The following is a 20,575-nucleotide window of genomic DNA, read 5'->3' on the forward strand; positions in this document are numbered from 1 at the left end:
GATTTACTCATGACAACCCTTAGTCAGCTTTTGGTGGCAAGAGCAGGCTCCATTGGCAATCAGTCGTTTAAGGTGAAACCTCTTTCCACACTAGATCCTTTGCCTCAGGGCCATCTACAGGACCAGTTTAGATGTGTTGCCTAAAGCCAACTGAGCCTGTGTGAAAAAGGAGGTCTTGTTTATTTTTACATTTGAAATAGAGAAAGGATGATATCTCAGCCCAGGTTCTATTGTCATGGATAAAACGGGTTATTCAGAGAATAAACCCAAGATCAAATGAGGTTGGTATGTATTTCAGCTCATGATGTTAGGGCATTTGCCACCAGCATTGCATTTAAGTGCAAATGTTATAATGTACAAGTCATGGGATCAAGGTCACAGATGACTTTATTTGGCTCTCACTTCTGAAATCTTTCATTCCAAGGGTTTCATTTAACCTGGTGGGACCAAAAGCAGCAATGCATCAGACTTCTTTTCCAGCTTCTAAGTGATGCAGGTCTGTGACTTCTATTCCCTGCACTGAGGTATATGGAATCACTATTCAAGTTTATCTTAAGAGTTTGTGAAGCTGCCTCACATACCTTAGGGTATGGAAATGGGCCTTCTCTGGGATAATGGGATGTTAGTCCCTCCACCTCTTGCCTATTCTTCTAAGGTGTTATGATTGAGAAGTGTATTTTAAAAAATAAAACATCTTTTTTTGCATTCTGTTCAAGTTTTAACTGGGGCACAGATGAGGATATATTATCAATCCCTGTATGAAGGGGACATCACTATGAGTACTGCCTATATAGACAGACAACCTTAAGCTTTTATAGCTACCCTTTTAGCCTTGGAGGGCTGGATATGTGAGGCAGTGGTTAATGTACTACTAAGGTATTATGGTTTGGTGAGTATTAGCAAAGAAACCTGTTTTACTTTAAAAATTGGTTTTTCAGGTGTTTATAAATTAGTTTCTCAGGTGTTTGTAAATTAGTTTAAGTGGGTATAATATGTGCTTTGTGAAGTAAGAAAGGACACAAACCGTGAATAATTTTGTACTTATAGCTATAACATCCAATACAAAATACATTAGTTTTTAGCTTTCAAGTTGATTAAATTTTGTATACAAATTAAATCCAAACGAATACATTTACATTGTTTCTCATTACTTTAAATACCAATATATATTTCTTTTACTATAAATATGTTGATATTAATGCAAGCAAAGAAATGAGTTATTCTTTTCCATGACTTAAAAAGACACAAAAAGCACTATGCCTACAAATTTAAAGTGATTCTTGGTACATTAAAACCTGTTCTAATGGTCACCTGTTCATAATGGCTTTTCTAATTCCCACCCTAACCCCACATTTTCATCAAATCAACTTTCCTGTATAAATGTCCAGTATGTAATGGTCACCTCCTTCCATGGTCAGCAGGTGTATCCTAATCAAACAATGGTTTCTCCCTGCTTAAAGTGTTAATGGAGCTATTCCATTGTGACCACTCAGTCTATGCAAACTTAATTTTTTCTTTATGAGGAAGGCATTGTTTTGATAAAGGAATATCATGTGAATCAATGTGCAAACATTTCTTATCTTGCTTTATTCATCATACTTCAGTCATATTGACAGCATAATTCAAAGGTGTCAATTTGTCAAATTCAAAACCAAGGCACTTTTTTTCATTAGGATAGGGGAATAAAGCAATTTGTTTGCTAGATGGTGGGGAAAGGTAGTCATTCTGTTAGAAATATGATAGTGTGACATGTATAGTTTTTTGTATTCATCTGTTTGCGTATTAATTAAAAGCTATCTCTGAAGAAAATGTTCATCTTTTAGAAGAAATAAGAGTTACATCCCAGCTTTTCGTTGGGTTCAGGTGTATTCAGTTTTAAAACTGGTCAGTTCATGGGTCACAAGGAATATCCACACATACAAATTCTTTGAATTTATTACTCATAGCAGGCTTTTCCACATTAGCCAACTATCTTTTGACCTAAAGCATAAACAGCTGTTTTCAAGAGAAACTTATACAATTTGGCTGATGACAGAGTCCTCTGTTTTAGTCATGTGATCAATAGCGAAATTACTGTGTCATGGTCCACAAGACAAACTTAGAAGTCAGTAATGATTTAATTTACAAGATGGATTACAGTGAGCGTGGTAAAACTACTGTATTTTAATTACATTCATTTTATATGAAGCAGTATCATAATGTTAGGGCTTCGTTTAAAATTTGCCAACATTTAGTCTCAAGAATTTAGCTTTCATAATAATTAGCTATCATCTTCAGTTTCCTAAATAATTTAAATATTGTAAGTTGATTTGTATTCAGCATTAGAAATACCCATACTTTCATTAATCTCTCAGTTATGACTGACTATTAAATTCACTAAGGCTAATCTCTCAGTTACGACTGACTATTAAATTCACTAGTTAGCTAATCTCTCAGTTACAACTGACTATTAAATTCACTAATTAGCTAATCTCTCAGTTACGACTGACTATTAAATTCACTAATTAGCTAATTTCTCAGTTACGACTGACTATTAAATTCACTAATTAGCTAATCTCTCAGTTACGACTATTAAATTCACTAAGGCTAATCTCTCAGTTATGACGGACTATTAAATTCACTAATTAGCTAATCTCTCAGTTAAGACTGACTATTAAATTCACTAAGGCTAATCTCTCAGTTACGACTGACTATTAAATTCACTAAGGCTAATCTCTCAGTTATGACCGACTATTAAATTCACTAATTAGCTAATCTCTCAGTTAAGACTGACTATTAAATTCACTAAGGCTAATCTCTCAGTTACAACTGACTATTAAATTCACTAATTAGCTAACCTCTCAGTTACAACTGACTATTAAATTCACTAAGGCTAATCTCTCAGTAAAGGCTATTAAATTCACTAATTAGCTAATCTCTCAGTTACAACTGACTATTAAATTCACTAAGGCTAATCTCTCAGTAAAGACTATTAAATTCACTAATTAGCTAATCTCTCAGTTAAGACTGACTATTAAATTCACTAAGGCTAATCTCTCAGTTACGACTGACTATTAAATTCACTAAGGCTAATCTCTCAGTTATGACTGACTATTAAATTCACTAAGGCAAATCTCTCAGTTAAGACTGACTATTAAATTCACTAAGGTTAATCTCTCAGTTAAGACTAACTATTAAATTCACTAAGGCAAATCTCTCAGTTAAGACTGACTATTAAATTCACTCAGGTTAATCTCTCAGTTATGACAATTAAATTCTTTTCTAGGTGTTTATTAACAGCTCAGAAACAGCTGTCCACAGTGGGATGGGATTCACAGGAAATCAACTTCCAGACCCAGTCAAGTCAAATGAAGGGATTATCAAACTAAAGTTCATCACAAATCAAGCTCTTACTGACACAGGATTCTCAGCCAAGTTTTCCATAGGTAATTATAATTCATATTACATTAGGTACCACTCCAATGGCATTGTGGTTAGAGCATCTGCCTCAGATGCAGGGAGGTCGTGGGTTTGATCCCCATCTATGTCATGCCAATTTTAAGACTTACAAAATAGGTGCTAACAGCTGCCTTGCTGGGTGTTCAGTATTAAGAGGTTAGTGTTAGAACTAGTCGGCCTGGTGTCAGGATAATGTGACTGGGTGGGACATTATGCTACATGTCTGTGGCTTGATGCCCCAGTGCTGGACATCACAATAAACTGCCAAATTGCAGATATCATAGCGATATGACTGAAAAACTGTTAAAGCTATGTTAAAAATCCAAAATCACATCACGTCACATATTACATTAGGTAAACATTTCTTTACTTTATTTCCATTAGTGGAAAAGGCATATTATATTATTCTTGTCAGTCCATCTGTCCGTTATATTGTCATCTTGTCTAAGCATGCAACATTGTATATATTGTATATGGATGCCCCTTTGTCTTGGTGAGTGCAATACCATTCCAACAAAACTATGTCACTATGACCTTCATATTTTTGTAACTTGTTTCATAATTAACAAAAGTCAGTTGGGCTTGTCATAAAGTGTTAGAGATACAAAAAAGGAAGTGACATGAAATTCATGCTGCAATAAGAGGATGGCTGATAGGGCATTTATGTTTATCTGGGATACATTCTGGTTTTGTTCCAAAAACATGCTATCAGTGGAGAGAAAAGTTAAGGAAAAATGGGTTTCTTTGCTACAACCTTAACATGTTAAAATTTCCATGAATTATTGGCATTCTTGCTGTTTATTCAGTACTAAGAAATTCGGTGTTGATTTTGATTTTCTTAACTAATAAAAGCCCTTAACAGTCAATAGACAGCTGAAAAGTTTTACATACATTTATGAGATGATGTGAACCATATAGGATAAATATTTTATGAATTGTTATATAATGTGAAACCATACAGTTATACAAGATGTTAAATTACTAGTAATTCTGTAGTTAACAGAGGTGGCATTAGGCTGTACATTCATGTCTCACACTCTCTTTCAGTCTTTTAGTTGCTGTTGAATACATAAAGTAATATATTATGACCATTTTCCACTGTGAGTGTATGCATGTTTATGTGCGTTGACTATCCTGGAAATATTCCATTTTTTTATGCATTTAGACTGATTGAATATGATCTTTTTCTGTAATCAAACTATTTTAGTGGTCAACATTTCAGTGGAAATGAGAACCAGTCATTTCTCTTTTGATTTTGTGTGTTGGCTGTCCAGGTAAAATTCCATAGTTTTTTTTTTTTGTATATGCTAAAACCAGCTGAATATGCATTTCCTCATTTTCAGTTCATGAAGAAAACAGTCATTTCTCTAGATGTTTGCATTATAATTAAACATTCAATCAAATGTTTTTCTGGGAAAGAGTATTCCTCATTTTTCTGTTGTGTAATCAAATTATTTGTCAAAGAGATGTGTCCTGGGAAAGTGTGTAATACTTTATTTAGGGCTTTTGACATAGCTTGCACAATATTACCCCGAATTAGTATCTGTGTATGAGAGACAATGAAAAATTAATTGTCTAACAGACCATTTCCAAGTTTCAAGCTCATTCATGGACCCACAAAACATGGAAATAAACCTACCCATTGCATAATAATACTAGTAATAATAATAATAATAATAATAATAAGAATAATAATAATAATGATAATAATAATAATAATAATAATAATAATAGTAATAATAATAATAATAATAATAATAATAATAATAATAATAATAATAGTAATAATAATAATAATAATAATAATAATAATAATAATAATAGTAATAATAATGATAATAATAATAATAATAATAATAATAATAATAGTAATAATAATAATAATAATAATAATAATAATAATAATAGTAATAATAATAATAATAATAATAATAGTAATAATAATAATAATAATAATAGTAATAATAATAATAATAATAATAATAAGAATAAGAATAATAATAATAATAGTAATAATAATAATAATAATAATAATAATAATAATAATAATAATACTAGTAATAATAATAATACTATATATTTTATTGAACGAGGGTAACACATTAAGCATACAGTAAATTCTAATCTTCCCAGTGGCCCACTCTGATAGTGAATGTACAGCAGTTACAACATTTACCATATGTATATTAATTGCTGATCACACACAGACATACACACCAGAAAGGAAGATGTTATGTATAATAAATTATCATATTGCAGCAGATAATGGTATGCCATCTTAAAACTGCTCCAGGAGCTGATTTTAAAGTTAATGAGAGGAATTTCAGTATAATGTGCCTGAATAAGCAAGACTGCTTTTGTAATTATGTAGAATTCTTGGGTTTTAGTAGAGTTTAACTGAATCATAGATTATGAGATTCATTTGGCTGATTGGCCATGTCGACATGGAGTTTTCACAAGAAAACTAATTATAATAGGGTAGATGGTACTGAATGAAACTGGCCAGAAAATACCTGCCACAATGAACATATTGAAAATCTTGTCACTAATTCTCCTGAATGGATGGTCATATCGGCATGGGGTATACACTAAAAGTCTTCTAATGGCATATTGGTTTGTCCTAATGAGAATGACACCAATTTGATATCCAGTATGGCTGACATGTGGGCCAATTTTTAGAGCCTTATTACTGAAGAATATCAGGGATAGTTTCAGCCAAAAACAGTTAAACATATTGTATCAGCATTATCAGTAAAGCTACCAGATGTATAATGTTAACTACAACCAATTCTTGTCAACTTCAGCTATTTTCCTAGCCATGACACATTTGATGTGAAAATTATAGATACTTTAAGAAAAGAATTGTACAGAAATATTCTACTTAACAATCCTTTTGTAAGCAGTGATGTGGATAAATATCATTTATTTGGAACAGGAAGTAACAGTCCTTTGGTAAGCTGACTTGATGTGGATATATATATTGTTTATTTGTAACAGTAAGTGACCTCACTGATAGTCACATGCATGTTATTTTACATGGTAAATGGTTTTGTAAACATTTATAGGCAGTACACTAAACTAAGCTATTTACATGTGTAAATATTGCAGCCTTATTCTGTAGGGGTTGGGTGTCTGAACCAATTTTGTTGCCCCACCATATCCATGCAGGAGGTATATAGCGATACCCCTATCTGTCCATCCTGTCACATATAATCTAGAACAGATTTAATTAACTTTTGCATTGTCGTTTAAAAGGCCTTTGTGTATTGAAATCAGATTTGTTATGAGGAGTTAGTTAGAAACATCTGGGTGAATTTTGATTTTCACCATTTGCTGGCAAAGTCTTCCTTGTCTGACTTTGAACTTAACCCTTTAATTTGCGCTATGTTTTTATATATCTGTGTTGCCAATAGACTAATTTGTAGTCTTTTATCCACATGACCAAGTGTATGTATGGTATGGCCCAGTGACTGTCATCTCTTCATTAACAATGGTATGGCCCAGTGACTGTCATCCCTCCCTTAACAATTGTCTTTTACTACTTTGGGAAGCATAGTTTTTAATCCAGTTTCAATCAGACTTGGAAAACATTTGCTTTTATAGTCAATATCTTGGAACATGTCCTTTTACAGTCAATATGTTGGAACATGTTCTTTTACAGTCAATATCTTGGAACATGTCCTTTTACAGTCAATATGTTGGAACATGTGCTTTTATATTAATTATCTTGGTCAAATCTGAACCAGATCCATGCATATTAACAAGTCGAGGAACTTGCTTGTGATTTGTGCACCTTTTACTGTTCTGGAGGCCATATTTCTCATCTGATTTCAATGACATTAGTATATGCTTATATCATCAAGATCACTGACAAATTTGAGAACAAGTGAGATCCAAGTATAATAATCAAAAGATAAAGTGTCTGACTGGCTGGGTTAATTGTTACCATTTTGGAAGTTAAATGTTTAACCTGATTTCGATTTTTTAAAAATTTGGGAATATGGGCTGATATCTTGGATGAGTTTGTTACTGAGCAGGATTCAGATATGATGATAAGACTGAGCTAGTTGTCACACATGAAGCCCTGTTTTATTCTGATTTTGTTCAGACTTGGAATATATGTCATCAAAATCTTGGACAGGTTCCATAATGAAGTGAGATTTATGCTTAAGACTGAGAGTTTGGTTCAGTTTGGTTTCTTACTGCACAACAACAAAAGTAAGTTCTTCAGTGCTGAGGCAATTTGAATGTTGTGCTTTGCCCAAATGTATGCCGCTATAGCTGAACCAGTAGTAGGCTTCTAACCCTGCATCCTTTTGGTTGCAAAACTTGTACTACAACCACTGAGCCCATCTTGCTCATTAATAATATTGTTGGTCATTCTACCATACTGATGGACACATTTCTCACATTGATCAAACTTGGAATGTATGGCTATGTCATCAAAATCCTTGACAAGTTTGATGATGATGAGATCCCAGGATACTGATAAAGCGATCTTCCATCAGACTGAATTCTTGAGACCATACTTCTCATTTGATTTTGATATTGGCTTGTATGGTCATGATCTCACACCATTTTGATATATTATCATCATCAACATTTAGAAGTGAGGTGATCTTACAGTGGATTGGTTGAATTTGTAAGAACTCTAGGGACTTCATTTCTGGTCTGATTTTGAGTCAACTTGGTTATACTTAAGGCTTTAAGATCTTTATTGATTGGTTCATTGACCAGTAAGATCTTAATTGATTGGTTCATTGACCAGTAAGTTCTTAATTGATTGGTTCATTGACTAGTAAGATCTTAATTGATTGGTTCATTGACCAGTAAGATTTTTATTGATTGGTTCATTGACCAGTTAGATCAGCACATGGTGAGACTGTGTTACATCTGATTGAATGATTTTGTCATCACTTTTATGAATGTTTCTGATCAGATCTTTTTCAAACTTAGTAAATATGCTTTTATAATGAAGGTATCCAGTAATTTTTCCACTTTGAACAAAATCTGTGCATTTTAATGAAATTCAGTACAGTTAGAAAGAGTTTTGTTAGTATGTTATGTAATCAGTTTGTTTTCTGTTTTAAAAAACCTATCAGTTGGGAAGCACAGGAAGCAACCTATGATAATGACATTGATAATCACAGGTTTGGGCTTACACAGTTCTTCCTCTTGAAAAAAAATGCAAACCAGGTTTTATAAAATGCAATAATTTCAGAATCAAAGGTGCATATATTTCAATAACTTTTTTTTACAGAATTATGAAAAACAATGCATATTATTTATTAACATGAATAATTTGTAATTTATTACTGACAAATATTACTAAATAGAAATATAATAAGTAATACTCTAAGTAGATAAAATAATTGTGTTTAATATCAGTTTGTGAAGCCATTGAATCTTGAGGTGATGGGATGCAAGTGCACAGAGAGGTGGTACTGAAGAAAGGCATGGTAGGTCAGTGGCTAGTTTGCTGGACTTTAATGCTAGAGTGCCAGGTTAGATTCTCAGACCAGGCTATTTTGGCTGCAGTGCTGTATCATTAGGCAAGGCACTGTGCTCTCATTGTCCAACAATTACTAAAGTCACTAGGAAAAAGACAATAAAGTAGGTTTAGCCCAGCTGAACCAGGAATTTTATTGAGTGCCTCTAATGTGCACCAATAAGAAATGGTAACTGAGAAACATTTCATTAGATGCATTGATGTTAGAGATACTATCAATCCAGGCTTTGATTAGCTCTGTGGAATGTTGTAATTAAAGATAAGAATATCTTTACATAATTATAGATACTTATTTGCATGTAATTGTCTTGTTTAATACTGATTTTGATCCAATAAGAATGTAGTTTTTTTTACAAGAAATATGTCCAAGTTTATACATTTATTTGCAGATAATTATTTCTAACACCTTTACCACATTTGAAATTCAGGTTTGGTATGTTTGATAAAAAAGAGTTTGACAAATGCTAGCATTGCAATGTTAAAATACCTAAACAGTTCTCATTTCTAATTTATCTAATATATTGAATGTGCATTGTATATTATTTTATGGCATTTCATCTATTTAGTGCCATTACTGACAAACTGTTTGAAATTCATATTTTGCATTTTTAGCATAATTTATAAAAAGAAAATACCCCAATATAATTTTGTCTTGAAACACCTTTAATTTTAATAATAATAATAATAACAATAATAATAATAACAATAATAATAATAATAATAATAATAATAATAAAATGTGAACTTAGTACAGCACCTAATCTTGAGAAGTTTAACTGCATTACAATATTGTACTACACATAAACTCATATACAACAACAACAATAATAATAATAATAATAATAATAATAATAATAATAATAATGCTTTATTTATAGAGGGTGACTCATTAGTCAAGGACTATTCTCCCTTGAGGCTCTCTTAAGGAGAGTATAACAATGCACATTATATGAAGATAGCAATAATTACTGTTTATTTTAACATGTTTAGTAATAAAATACTAAATTCCATTATCTATTAGAAACACATACATGCTCATGATATATCTCTTCTTAAATACTCTAATATTTTCAGCAGATTTTACATGTAGTGGAAGCTTGTTCCACAGAACTGTACCAGAGTATTGGAAGCTCTTTTTAAATTGCTCTGTTCTTGGTTAATACAAAAACAAAAGCTATGAAATTCCAGAAGAAAAACATGCTGATAACAGTTAAAAGGAAGTATACTTTATTATATCTGAAGTATTTTCTTGTACTTGAAGTTGGTGAGTTTTAAGAGCACTCTTGAATGAGATCACATTGTCCTTGTGTGTAAGATCTATGGGCAATTCGTTCCACATAGTTGGGCCCTGGTATGCAGATGTAGTCTGTATGACTTCATTTTAACAGTGGGAACAATACAAATGCAAGTGTTGGAAGAGGAGCATCTGTTTCGATGGGGAGTACATATGGGTGAAGACAGATAGGTATATTGGACTGGAGACAGTTGACAAGGTCAGATAGGTGTATTGGACTGGAGACAGTTAACAAGGTCAGATAGGTATATTGGACTGGAGACAGTTGACAAGGTCAGATAGGTATATTGGACTGGAGACAGTTTATGAGGTCAGATAAGTATATTGGAGTGGAGACAATTGACAAGGTCAGATAGGTGCATTGGACTGGAGACAGTTGACAAGGTCAGATAGGTGTATTGGACTGGAGACAGTTAACAAGGTCAGATAGGTATATTGGACTGGAGACAGTTTATGAGGTCAGATAAGTATATTGGAGTGGAGACAATTGACAAGGTCAGATAGGAAAATTGGACTGGAGACAGTTGACAAGGTCAGATAGGTGTATTGGACTGGAGACAGTTAATGAAATTTAGCATAGTGAACAAATTTTGTGTTTGATTCTGGATCAAACCGGTATCCAGTGAAGGTTGTTTTTCAGTAAGGTGGTGTACTCAGTTCTTTGTACTCTAAGGCTGATCCAAGCAACTATGTTTTGAACAATAGATTTTAATTACCAAGAGCAAATAAACAAATAAATGGCTTCAAACACCCACACCATAGCCCCAAACCTGCAAATTATAATTTCAATTCACGTAAAAGTAATATCTATATGTTGACAACAAATAAATCTTTGTCAGTAGTACCTGTTAAAAGAACTTGGATGACCTGATTATGAACAATAGACTATGCATAGTTATTATCCCATTATCTTTAGAATGAAAGTTTATCAGACTTAAGTGAAATGAATAAAATAGCATGATGTACAGTTTGGGCAATAATGAAATATGGTACAGTTTGGGTGATAATGAAATACGATACAGTTTGGGTGATAATGAAATACGGTACAGTTTGGGCAATAATGAAATACGGTACAGTTTGGGCAATAATGAAATACGGTACAGTTTGGGTGATAATGAAATACAGTACAGTTTGGGCACTAATGAAATACGGTACAGTTTGGGTGATAATGAAATACAGTACAGTTTGGGTGATAATGAAATATGGTACAGTTTGGGTGATAATGAAATATGGTACAGTTTGGGCAATAATGAAATATGGTACAGTTTGGGCGATAATGAAATACGGTACAGTTTGGGCTCTAATTTACATAGGTTACAATGCTACATATGCCTTCTTAATGAAATGGTCAACTGTTTAGTTATGTAAGCCTAGTACATCAGGCCCTCTTAAAACTCTTATTTGTTTTTTCTGAATAAATTTAGTTCATTTCTTGTGGTGGTACCCCTAAAAATAATTGCTGTTCACCACTAACCTGATAGATTAAAATGGAATAATCATGAAAAGAAAGCTTCCTGGATAATTTATATGAAATATTAAACCTGATAATAATGTGTTTGGTTTCCAGACTGTCCCAAAGTGAAAGAGAATGTCTCAGAATTCACAGTGTGGAATGTGACCTCCTATTCATTTGAAACCACAGTAGCTGTGAAATGTGTCACAGGTTATTCCTTCAGACAGGAGGAGTACAGCAAACAGTCACAAGTGGAGATGACCTGTCTCTCTCGGGGACAGTGGGACAAAGAGAGGATTCCATACTGTCAAAGTACACTTTGCAACTTTACATTTCATTGGTTAAAGGAGGGGTATTTAAAAAGTTCATACTGTTTGTTCAAAATATTTACTTTATGTATTTTAATATATCTTTGCTATTATCAAGAATTTATCGTGTTAAGTATTCTGCAACTTAATTAGACAGTCCACTGCTTTTCCATGGGTTCCTAATATTTTGTTTGGTGTTTGTGATTCAAGTAATTTATAATAAAAATGTCAACCAATGTTTTATGCATGCTGCACAGAAAACATTATTTGAAATGTGTCTTTTATTTTAGCAGTCTGATTTGGCTAGATGATGTGAATGCATATTTAGATGATGTGAATGCATATTCAGATTATGATAATGCATATTCAATGATGAATGTTTTGGAAAATACTAAAATCCCCGATTTTTTTTTTCTCATTTTATTGTGTTTTCTGAGTTTGTATTTTTGTTTGTAGTGTAGTTTGTTATATAGAATTATCTGTATATTGTTTACATTGTAGTCGCATATTGTGGAGTTCCACCTGCCATTGATAATGGATATATTGCAAATGCCACCGGGGTGACATACAATAAAACTGCCAGATATGAATGTAATAGTAACTTCAGAAGGGAAGGTGCTGATATGGCTGTATGCTCAGATTCAGGAATTTGGATAAATATTCCAAGTTGTGTATGTAAGTACAAAAGATGCTAAAAGCAATCCGACTGGAATGGTGATTGCAAAGCTACACATCATTTTAAACATATTTTAGGCTTTTATGCTTACACAGGATATTTTAGGCTTTTATGCTTACCTAGGATATTTTAGGCTTTTATGCTTACACAGAATATTTTAGGCTTTTATGCTTACACAGGATATTTTAGGCTTTTATGCTTACACAGGATATTTGAGACTTTTATGCTTACACAGGATATTTTAGGCTTTTATGCTTACACATGATGAATGAAAATTTCTTATTTTTTTTTTAAACTGAAATTTTGTCTGTACTTTGGATGTGTTTATACATGTATCTGTCAACCTAGGCTTCAGTAATGACTTGTGTCTTGGATTAGGTTTAAATTTCATGGAACAATAAAACTTTTGAAAACTTGGAAAAAAGTCCTTTTAATACCTCAGTTTCTGTCTGGTAAACTGAAACAAAGTCCTTGACAACTTTATTGTTGAGTCCACCTTAGTGGAAAGCAAGATATTGCAGATGTTTCTTTGTCAGTGGCTTCCTCAACATTTTAAGTTGACATGAAAACTTTTCATGTGCATATATTTCTTAAACCCTGTGATAGATTCTCATCACATTAATGATTATAAAGATAAGACAGATAATGCCAAATCATGCTTACTTGTTCCTTTGCCATCAGGTCAAGGTCACAGAGATAATGAATGTAAAAGTTTTGTTTAAATTTTTTTACTTCATTTATCTATAAATCATACCTTGATTAGATATGTGGTAAAGATTCAGACATTGGCTGGGTGCATTTTAAACTTTGTCTTGCGAAAACTTGCATGTTGAAGTAAACAGGCCATGACTTGATCTCAGATGAATGAAAATGGCTTTTCATTTTTCATTTTACTACCAAGCTATTTTCAAATCCATCTAATCCCTCAAATGTTGTCATCTTTAGGCCCATATAATAAACCTTGTATGCTCACTTAAATGCTTAGAAACCAGACTTCATTTCATCTTTAGGCCCATATAATAAACCATATATGCATAGAAACCTGACTTCATTCCACCTTTAGGTCCATATAATAAACCCTATATGCTTAGAAACCAGATTTCATTCCATCTTTAGGCCCATATAATAAACCTTATATACTTGGAAACCAGACTTCATTCCACCTTTAGGCCCATATAATAAACCTTGTATGCTTAGAAACCAGACTTCATTCCATCTTTAGGCCCATATAATAAACCTTATATACTTGGAAACCAGACTTCATTCCATCTTTAGGCCCATATAATAAACCTTGTAAGCTTAAAAACCAGACTTCATTCCACCTTTAGGCCCATATAATAAACCTTGTATGCTTAGAAACCAGACATCATTCCATCTTTAAGCCCATATAATAAATCTTATAAGCTTAAAAAAAACCAGACTTCATTCCATCTTTAGGCCCATATAATAAATCTTATATGCTTAGAAACCAGACTTCATTCCATCTTTAGGCCCATATAATAAACTTTATATGCTTAGAAACCAGACTTCATTCCATCTTTAGGCCCATATAATAAACCTTATATACTTAGAAACCAGACTTCATTCCATCTTTAGGCCCATATAATAAACCTTATATACTTAGAAACCAGACTTCATTCCATCTTTAGGCCCATATATTAAACTTTATATGCTTAGAAACCAGACTTCATTCCATCTTTAGGCCCATATGTTAAACTTTATATGCTTAGAAACCAGACTTCATTCCATCTTTAGGCCCATATAATAAACCTTATATATTTAGAAACCAGACTTCATTCCATCTTTAGGCCCATATATTAAACTTTATATGCTTAGAAACCAGACTTCATTCCATCTTTAGGCCCATATGTTAAACTTTATATGCTTAGAAACCAGACTTCATTCCATCTTTAGGCCCATATAATAAACCTTATATATTTAGAAACCAGACTTCATTCCATCTTTAGGCCCATATATTAAACCTTATATACTTAGAAACTAGACTTCATTCCATCTTTAGGCCCATATATTAAACTTTATATGCTTAGAAACCAGACTTCATTCCATCTTTAGGCCCATATAATAAACCTTATATACTTAGAAACCAGACTTCATTCCATCTTTAGGCGCATATAATAAACCTTATATACTTAGAAACCAGACTTCATTCCATCTTTAGGCGCATATAATAAACCTTATATACTTAGAAACCAGACTTCATTCCATCTTTAGGCCCATATAATAAACCTTATATATTTAGAAACCAGACTTCATTCCATCTTCAGGCCCATATAATAAACCTTATATACTTAGAAACCAGACTTCATTCCATCTTTAGGCCCATATAATAAACCTTATGTACTTAGAAACCAGACTTCATTCCATCTTTAGGCGCATATAATAAACCTTATATGCTTAGAAACCAGACTTCATTCCATCTTTAGGCCCATATAATAAACCTTATATACTTAGAAACCAGACTTCATTCCATCTTTAGGCCCATATAATAAACCTTATATACTTAGAAACCAGACTTCATTCCATCTTTAGGCCCATAAAATAAACCTTGTATGCTTAGAAACCAGACTTCATTCCATCTTTAGGCCCATATAATAAACCTTATATACTTGGAAACCAGACTTCATTCCACCTTTTGGCTCATTTAATAAACCTTGTATGCTTAGAAACCAGACTTCATTCCACCTTTTGGCTCATTTAATAAACCTTGTATGCTTAGAAACCAGACTTCATTCCACCTTTAGGCTCATTTAATAAACCTTGTATGCTTAGAAACCAGACTTCATTCCACCTTTAGGCTCATTTAATAAACCTTATATACTTAGAAACCAGACTTCATTCCACCTTTTGGCTCATTTAATAAACCTTGTATGCTTAGAAACCAGACTTCATTCCACCTTTAGGCCCATATAATAAACCTTATATGCTTAGAAACCAGACTTCATTCCATCTTTAGGCGCATATAATAAACCTTATATGCTTAGAAACCAGACTTCATTCCATCTTTAGGCCCATATAATAAACCTTATATACTTAGAAACCAGACTTCATTCCATCTTAGGGGCCCCGAGTGGCCGAGTGGTCTAAAGCGCTCACCGTTCCGGATCACTGCCATCTCACCTCTGTCTGCGTATGTTCGAGTCCAAGGCTCGGCTAGCGTGGGTACGTGGGAAAGCCTGCCAGTAGCTTCTCGTGGGTCGGTGGTTCTTTCCTGGGTTTTCCAGGGTTCTTCCTCCACCAGTTATACTGGCCGCCATATATGGCCTATCTTGTGCTGAAAAATGGCGTTAAACCCTACAACAACAACAACAACAACATCATTCCATCTTTAGGCGCATATAATAAACCTTATATGCTTAGAAACCAGACTTCATTCCATCTTTAGGCCCATATAATAAACCTTATATACTTGGAAACCAGACTTCATTCCACCTTTTGGCTCATTTAATAAACCTTGTATGCTTAGAAACCAGACTTCATTCCACCTTTTGGCTCATTTAATAAACCTTGTATGCTTAGAAACCAGACTTCATTCTATCTTTAGGCTCATTTAATAAACCTTGTATGCTTAGAAACCAGACTTCATTCCACCTTTAGGCCCATATAATAAACCTTATATACTTAGAAACCAGACTTCATTCCATCTTTAGGCGCATATAATAAACCTTATATACTTAGAAACCAGACTTCATTCCATCTTTAGGCGCATATAATAAACCTTATATACTTAGAAACCAGACTTCATTCCACCTTTTGTCTCATTTAATAAACCTTATATACTTGGAAACCAGACTTCATTCCACCTTTTGGCTCATTTAATAAACCTTGTATGCTTAGAAACCAGACTTCATTCCACCTTTAGGCCCATATAATAAACCTTGTATGCTTAGAAACCAGACTTCATTCCATCTTTAGGCCCATATAATAAACCTTATATACTTAGAAACCAGACTTCATTCCATCTTTAGGCGCATATAATAAACCTTATATGCTTAGAAACCAGACTTCATTCCATCTTTAGGCCCATATAATAAACCTTATATACTTGGAAACCAGACTTCATTCCACCTTTTGGCTCATTTAATAAACCTTGTATGCTTAGAAACCAGACTTCATTCCACCTTTTGGCTCATTTAATAAACCTTGTATGCTTAGAAACCAGACTTCATTCCACCTTTAGGCCCATATAATAAACCTTATATACTTAGAAACCAGACTTCATTCCATCTTTAGGCCCATATAATAAACCTTATATACTTGGAAACCAGACTTCATTCCACCTTTTGGCTCATTTAATAAACCTTATATACTTGGAAACCAGACTTCATTCCACCTTTTGGCTCATTTAATAAACCTTGTATGCTTAGAAACCAGACTTCATTCCATCTTTAGGCGCATATAATAAACCTTATATGCTTAGAAACCAGACTTCATTCCATCTTTAGGCCCATATAATAAACCTTATATACTTAGAAACCAGACTTCATTCCACCTTTTGGCTCATTTAATAAACCTTATATACATGGAAACCAGACTTCATTCCACCTTTTGGCTCATTTAATAAACCTTGTATGCTTAGAAACCAGACTTCATTCCAAATTTAGGCCCATATAATAAACCTTATATACTTAGAAACCAGACTTCATTCCATCTTTAGGTGCATATAATAAACCTTATATGCTTAGAAACCAGACTTCATTCCATCTTTAGGCCCATATAATAAACCTTATATACTTGGAAACCAGACTTCATTCCATCTTTAGGCCCATATAATAAACCTTGTATGCTTAGAAACCAGACTTCATTCCACCTTTTGGCTCATTTAATAAACCTTGTATGCTTAGAAACCAGACTTCATTCCACCTTTTGGCTCATTTAATAAACCTTGTATGCTTAGAAACCAGACTTCATTCTATCTTTAGGCTCATTTAATAAACCTTGTATGCTTAGAAACCAGACTTCATTCTATCTTTAGGCTCATTTAATAAACCTTGTATGCTTAGAAACCAGACTTCATTCCACCTTTTGGCTCATTTAATAAACCTTGTATGCTTAGAAACCAGACTTCATTCCACCTTTTGGCTCATTTAATAAACCTTGTATGCTTAGAAACCAGACTTCATTCCACCTTTAGGCTCATTTAATAAACCTTGTATGCTTAGAAACCAGACTTCATTCCACCTTTAGGCTCATTTAATAAACCTTGTATGCTTAGAAACCAGACTTCATTCCACCTTTTGGCATTCAGCCATACTCAGAACTTGCAACAACCATTGCTGGAAATACTGTAATATGCTGTGTTCAAAATCACCACTTTAAAAACTCTGAAATATTATATTCTATCTTTGCACATTCAAAAAGTCCTTAACAAATACTGTCCTTTTTTTGGATGTGGGAGGTCTCGGGTTCAAACCCCAGCCAAGTCATACCAAAGACTCATTAAAATGGTACTAACAGCTGCCTCACTAGGTGCTTAACATTAAGAGGTTGGTGTTAAGACTAGTCTGCCTGGTGTCAGGAAAATGTGACTGGGTGGGACATGATGCTGCATGTCTGTGGCATGATGTCCCAGTGCTAGACATTGCTATAAACTGCCACACTGCAGACATCATAGTGATACGACTTAAAAATTGTCAAAGCTACATTAAAAATCCAAATCACACGCACACACACTCTCCTTTTTTAGAGTAAGTTCAATCGAGTAATAATAATAATGATAATAATAATAAAAAATAATAATAATAATAACATAGCCTATCTTGTGCTGAGAAATGGTATTAAACCCAAAATAGCAACAGCAATGGGAAAGTGTTGTTGTTGTTGGGTTTAACGCAATTTTTCAGCACACGATAGGCTATTCATGGCGACCAGTATTAATGGTGGAGGAAGAACCCTGGAAAACCCCAGGAAGAACCACCGACCCACGAGAAGCTACTGGCAAGCTTTCTCACATACCCACATTGGCTGAATCCTAGATTCGAACCCACGCAGACAGAGGTGAAATGGCAGTAATCCGTAACGGAGAGCGCTTTAGACCACTCGGCCACTCGGGGCCCCAGGTAGTAGATTGGAAGATAGTAGGTATATATATTTATTCAGATCTGGGATCCAGATGTTGTACCAACTGGGCCGCTATGGCTGTCTGAATAAAATTATGATAGGAGGGAATTTCTTTTTCCAAATGTCGTAACCTAGCTATAAAGATGAGTGTATTATGTTACTGTCCATGTGTCCATTCATGCATCTGTTATGAATTTAGTTTTTGCACAATAATTATAGGTTACTGCATTTGTATGGGAAAATATGATGAGTATTTGTTGGATGGATACTGCACAACCTGGTTCTGCCTAAGTCTTAATTATATAAAAAAAATACATTACAAGAAACAAAGTAATTGAATTCATGCTGTATTCCAAAATAAATACACAGCTGTAGATTCATCAATACACAATAACAATATTAATGTACATATAGCAACGCCCAGCAAAATGTGAACTTAGTCATGCATTTGACATCGCTTTCAAAATGAATTGCAGTTTTGGTCTACTTAAAATTGAAACTTAGGGTGATATTGCGAATGAATGTGCATTGCAACAGCTTCTCCAGTTGGTCTAGAATGAATGGATTTTTTTTGTTATTCTACTTAATTCCACTGATTATGGACTGGATTTAGCTGTGTCAATTCCACATAAAGTACATGTGATTTGAGCAGGGAGGGATGTGCCTTGACTCAGCTTCATGTGTATTTCTGTTCTGCCATTGAATGTTTGGAATCATAATGTGGGAAAAATGTGAAGAACTTTTTCATTTGAAATTATCCAAAAGATGCTATGGAATATCACATTGATTTCATTTTGAGAATGTTATTGCAGTTGGAATCTAGTCAGAGTTACAGTACAATTTTGAAGCATGTAATCAAGCTTTAGAACCCATGACATAGCTCATGTAATTCAGATTTGCAGAACTAAGAAAGTACATTTTGGGGAAATTCAAGATCAAAAAATGTTAGCATATTTTTTGCCATTCTTATTACAAACTAACAAAGACATGTTTATTCCTGGTCGCTTGCATGCTCTTTGTAGGGACCACATCTATGTTATGGCCTGTATAGCATCTATTGCTAGCCTAAATCTGAACATTGTATCAACAGAGTTAATGCAGAAAATTGCAAAACAACTGGTGTGTGACCATCCATTCAGCCAGCAGAAATAAGAATTCTTCATTGTCTAAGCTTATTGGCTCTGAGGCCCTTTTCTTTTCTACAAAGACCTTCAGCTGGCTTTTTCCCCCTATGAATTTAGTACTTTCAAGTCTCACTAAAAAAATCATATATCTCTAGTAGATTTGCAATAGCCCTTGCCCTCAGTATGCTTTTCTATGCTATATTCCCCAGAAAGCACTGGTCATAGTCTGAACCATTTCATTAAGGAAAAGTTACGAACATTTCTCCTAAATAACTGTTTAAATGATCAGAATGGTATTTTCAATACTGCATCTCTCTTGTTTGTTGTGGGCTTTGCTAATATCATGTTCATTGATATGCTTGTTTGAAAGTTTCATTTGTGACTCAGTAAACTCATCAACATTGTTCATTTTATCATCTCTACTTTCAAATAGATGAAAGAGCTGCTTTAGTTATCCACAAACAAATCTAAAGACTAAAGTCCTCTGCATGAGTGTACATGGTTTGTTTACAGATTAGTTCCTAATATGCTATACTAGTTTTAGGCACATGTGTCATGCATGTGCATGCAATATCATGGTGTTCAGTATCGTAGAATACTGCACCATTGTCACAAAGTAAAGTGAACAGAAAAAAGGAGTATATAATAATTCTAGTTCTCTACTGTTTACTGTTGTAAAAGTTTACAAGCAGCTT

The 20,575-nt window shown here is 33.6% G+C and overlaps 1 protein-coding gene across 1 annotated transcript in view; it reads left to right on the forward strand.

The window, feature by feature from the left end:
- Window positions 1–20,575, forward strand: part of LOC149806279 (CUB and sushi domain-containing protein 1-like) — a 155,017-nt gene that overhangs the window by 73,835 nt on the left and 60,607 nt on the right. The window contains exons 12-14 of the mRNA XM_089935547.1: window positions 3,266–3,425; window positions 11,809–12,006; window positions 12,504–12,677. Of these exons, the coding sequence (XP_089791673.1) occupies window positions 3,266–3,425; window positions 11,809–12,006; window positions 12,504–12,677 (532 nt within the window). The remainder of the gene's footprint in view (window positions 1–3,265; window positions 3,426–11,808; window positions 12,007–12,503; window positions 12,678–20,575) is intronic.

Source organism: Sinohyriopsis cumingii, chromosome 2, assembly GCF_028554795.1.
Source record: "Sinohyriopsis cumingii isolate HCF-2022 chromosome 2, ASM2855479v2, whole genome shotgun sequence".
Classification (NCBI taxonomy): domain Eukaryota; kingdom Metazoa; phylum Mollusca; class Bivalvia; order Unionida; family Unionidae; genus Sinohyriopsis; species Sinohyriopsis cumingii.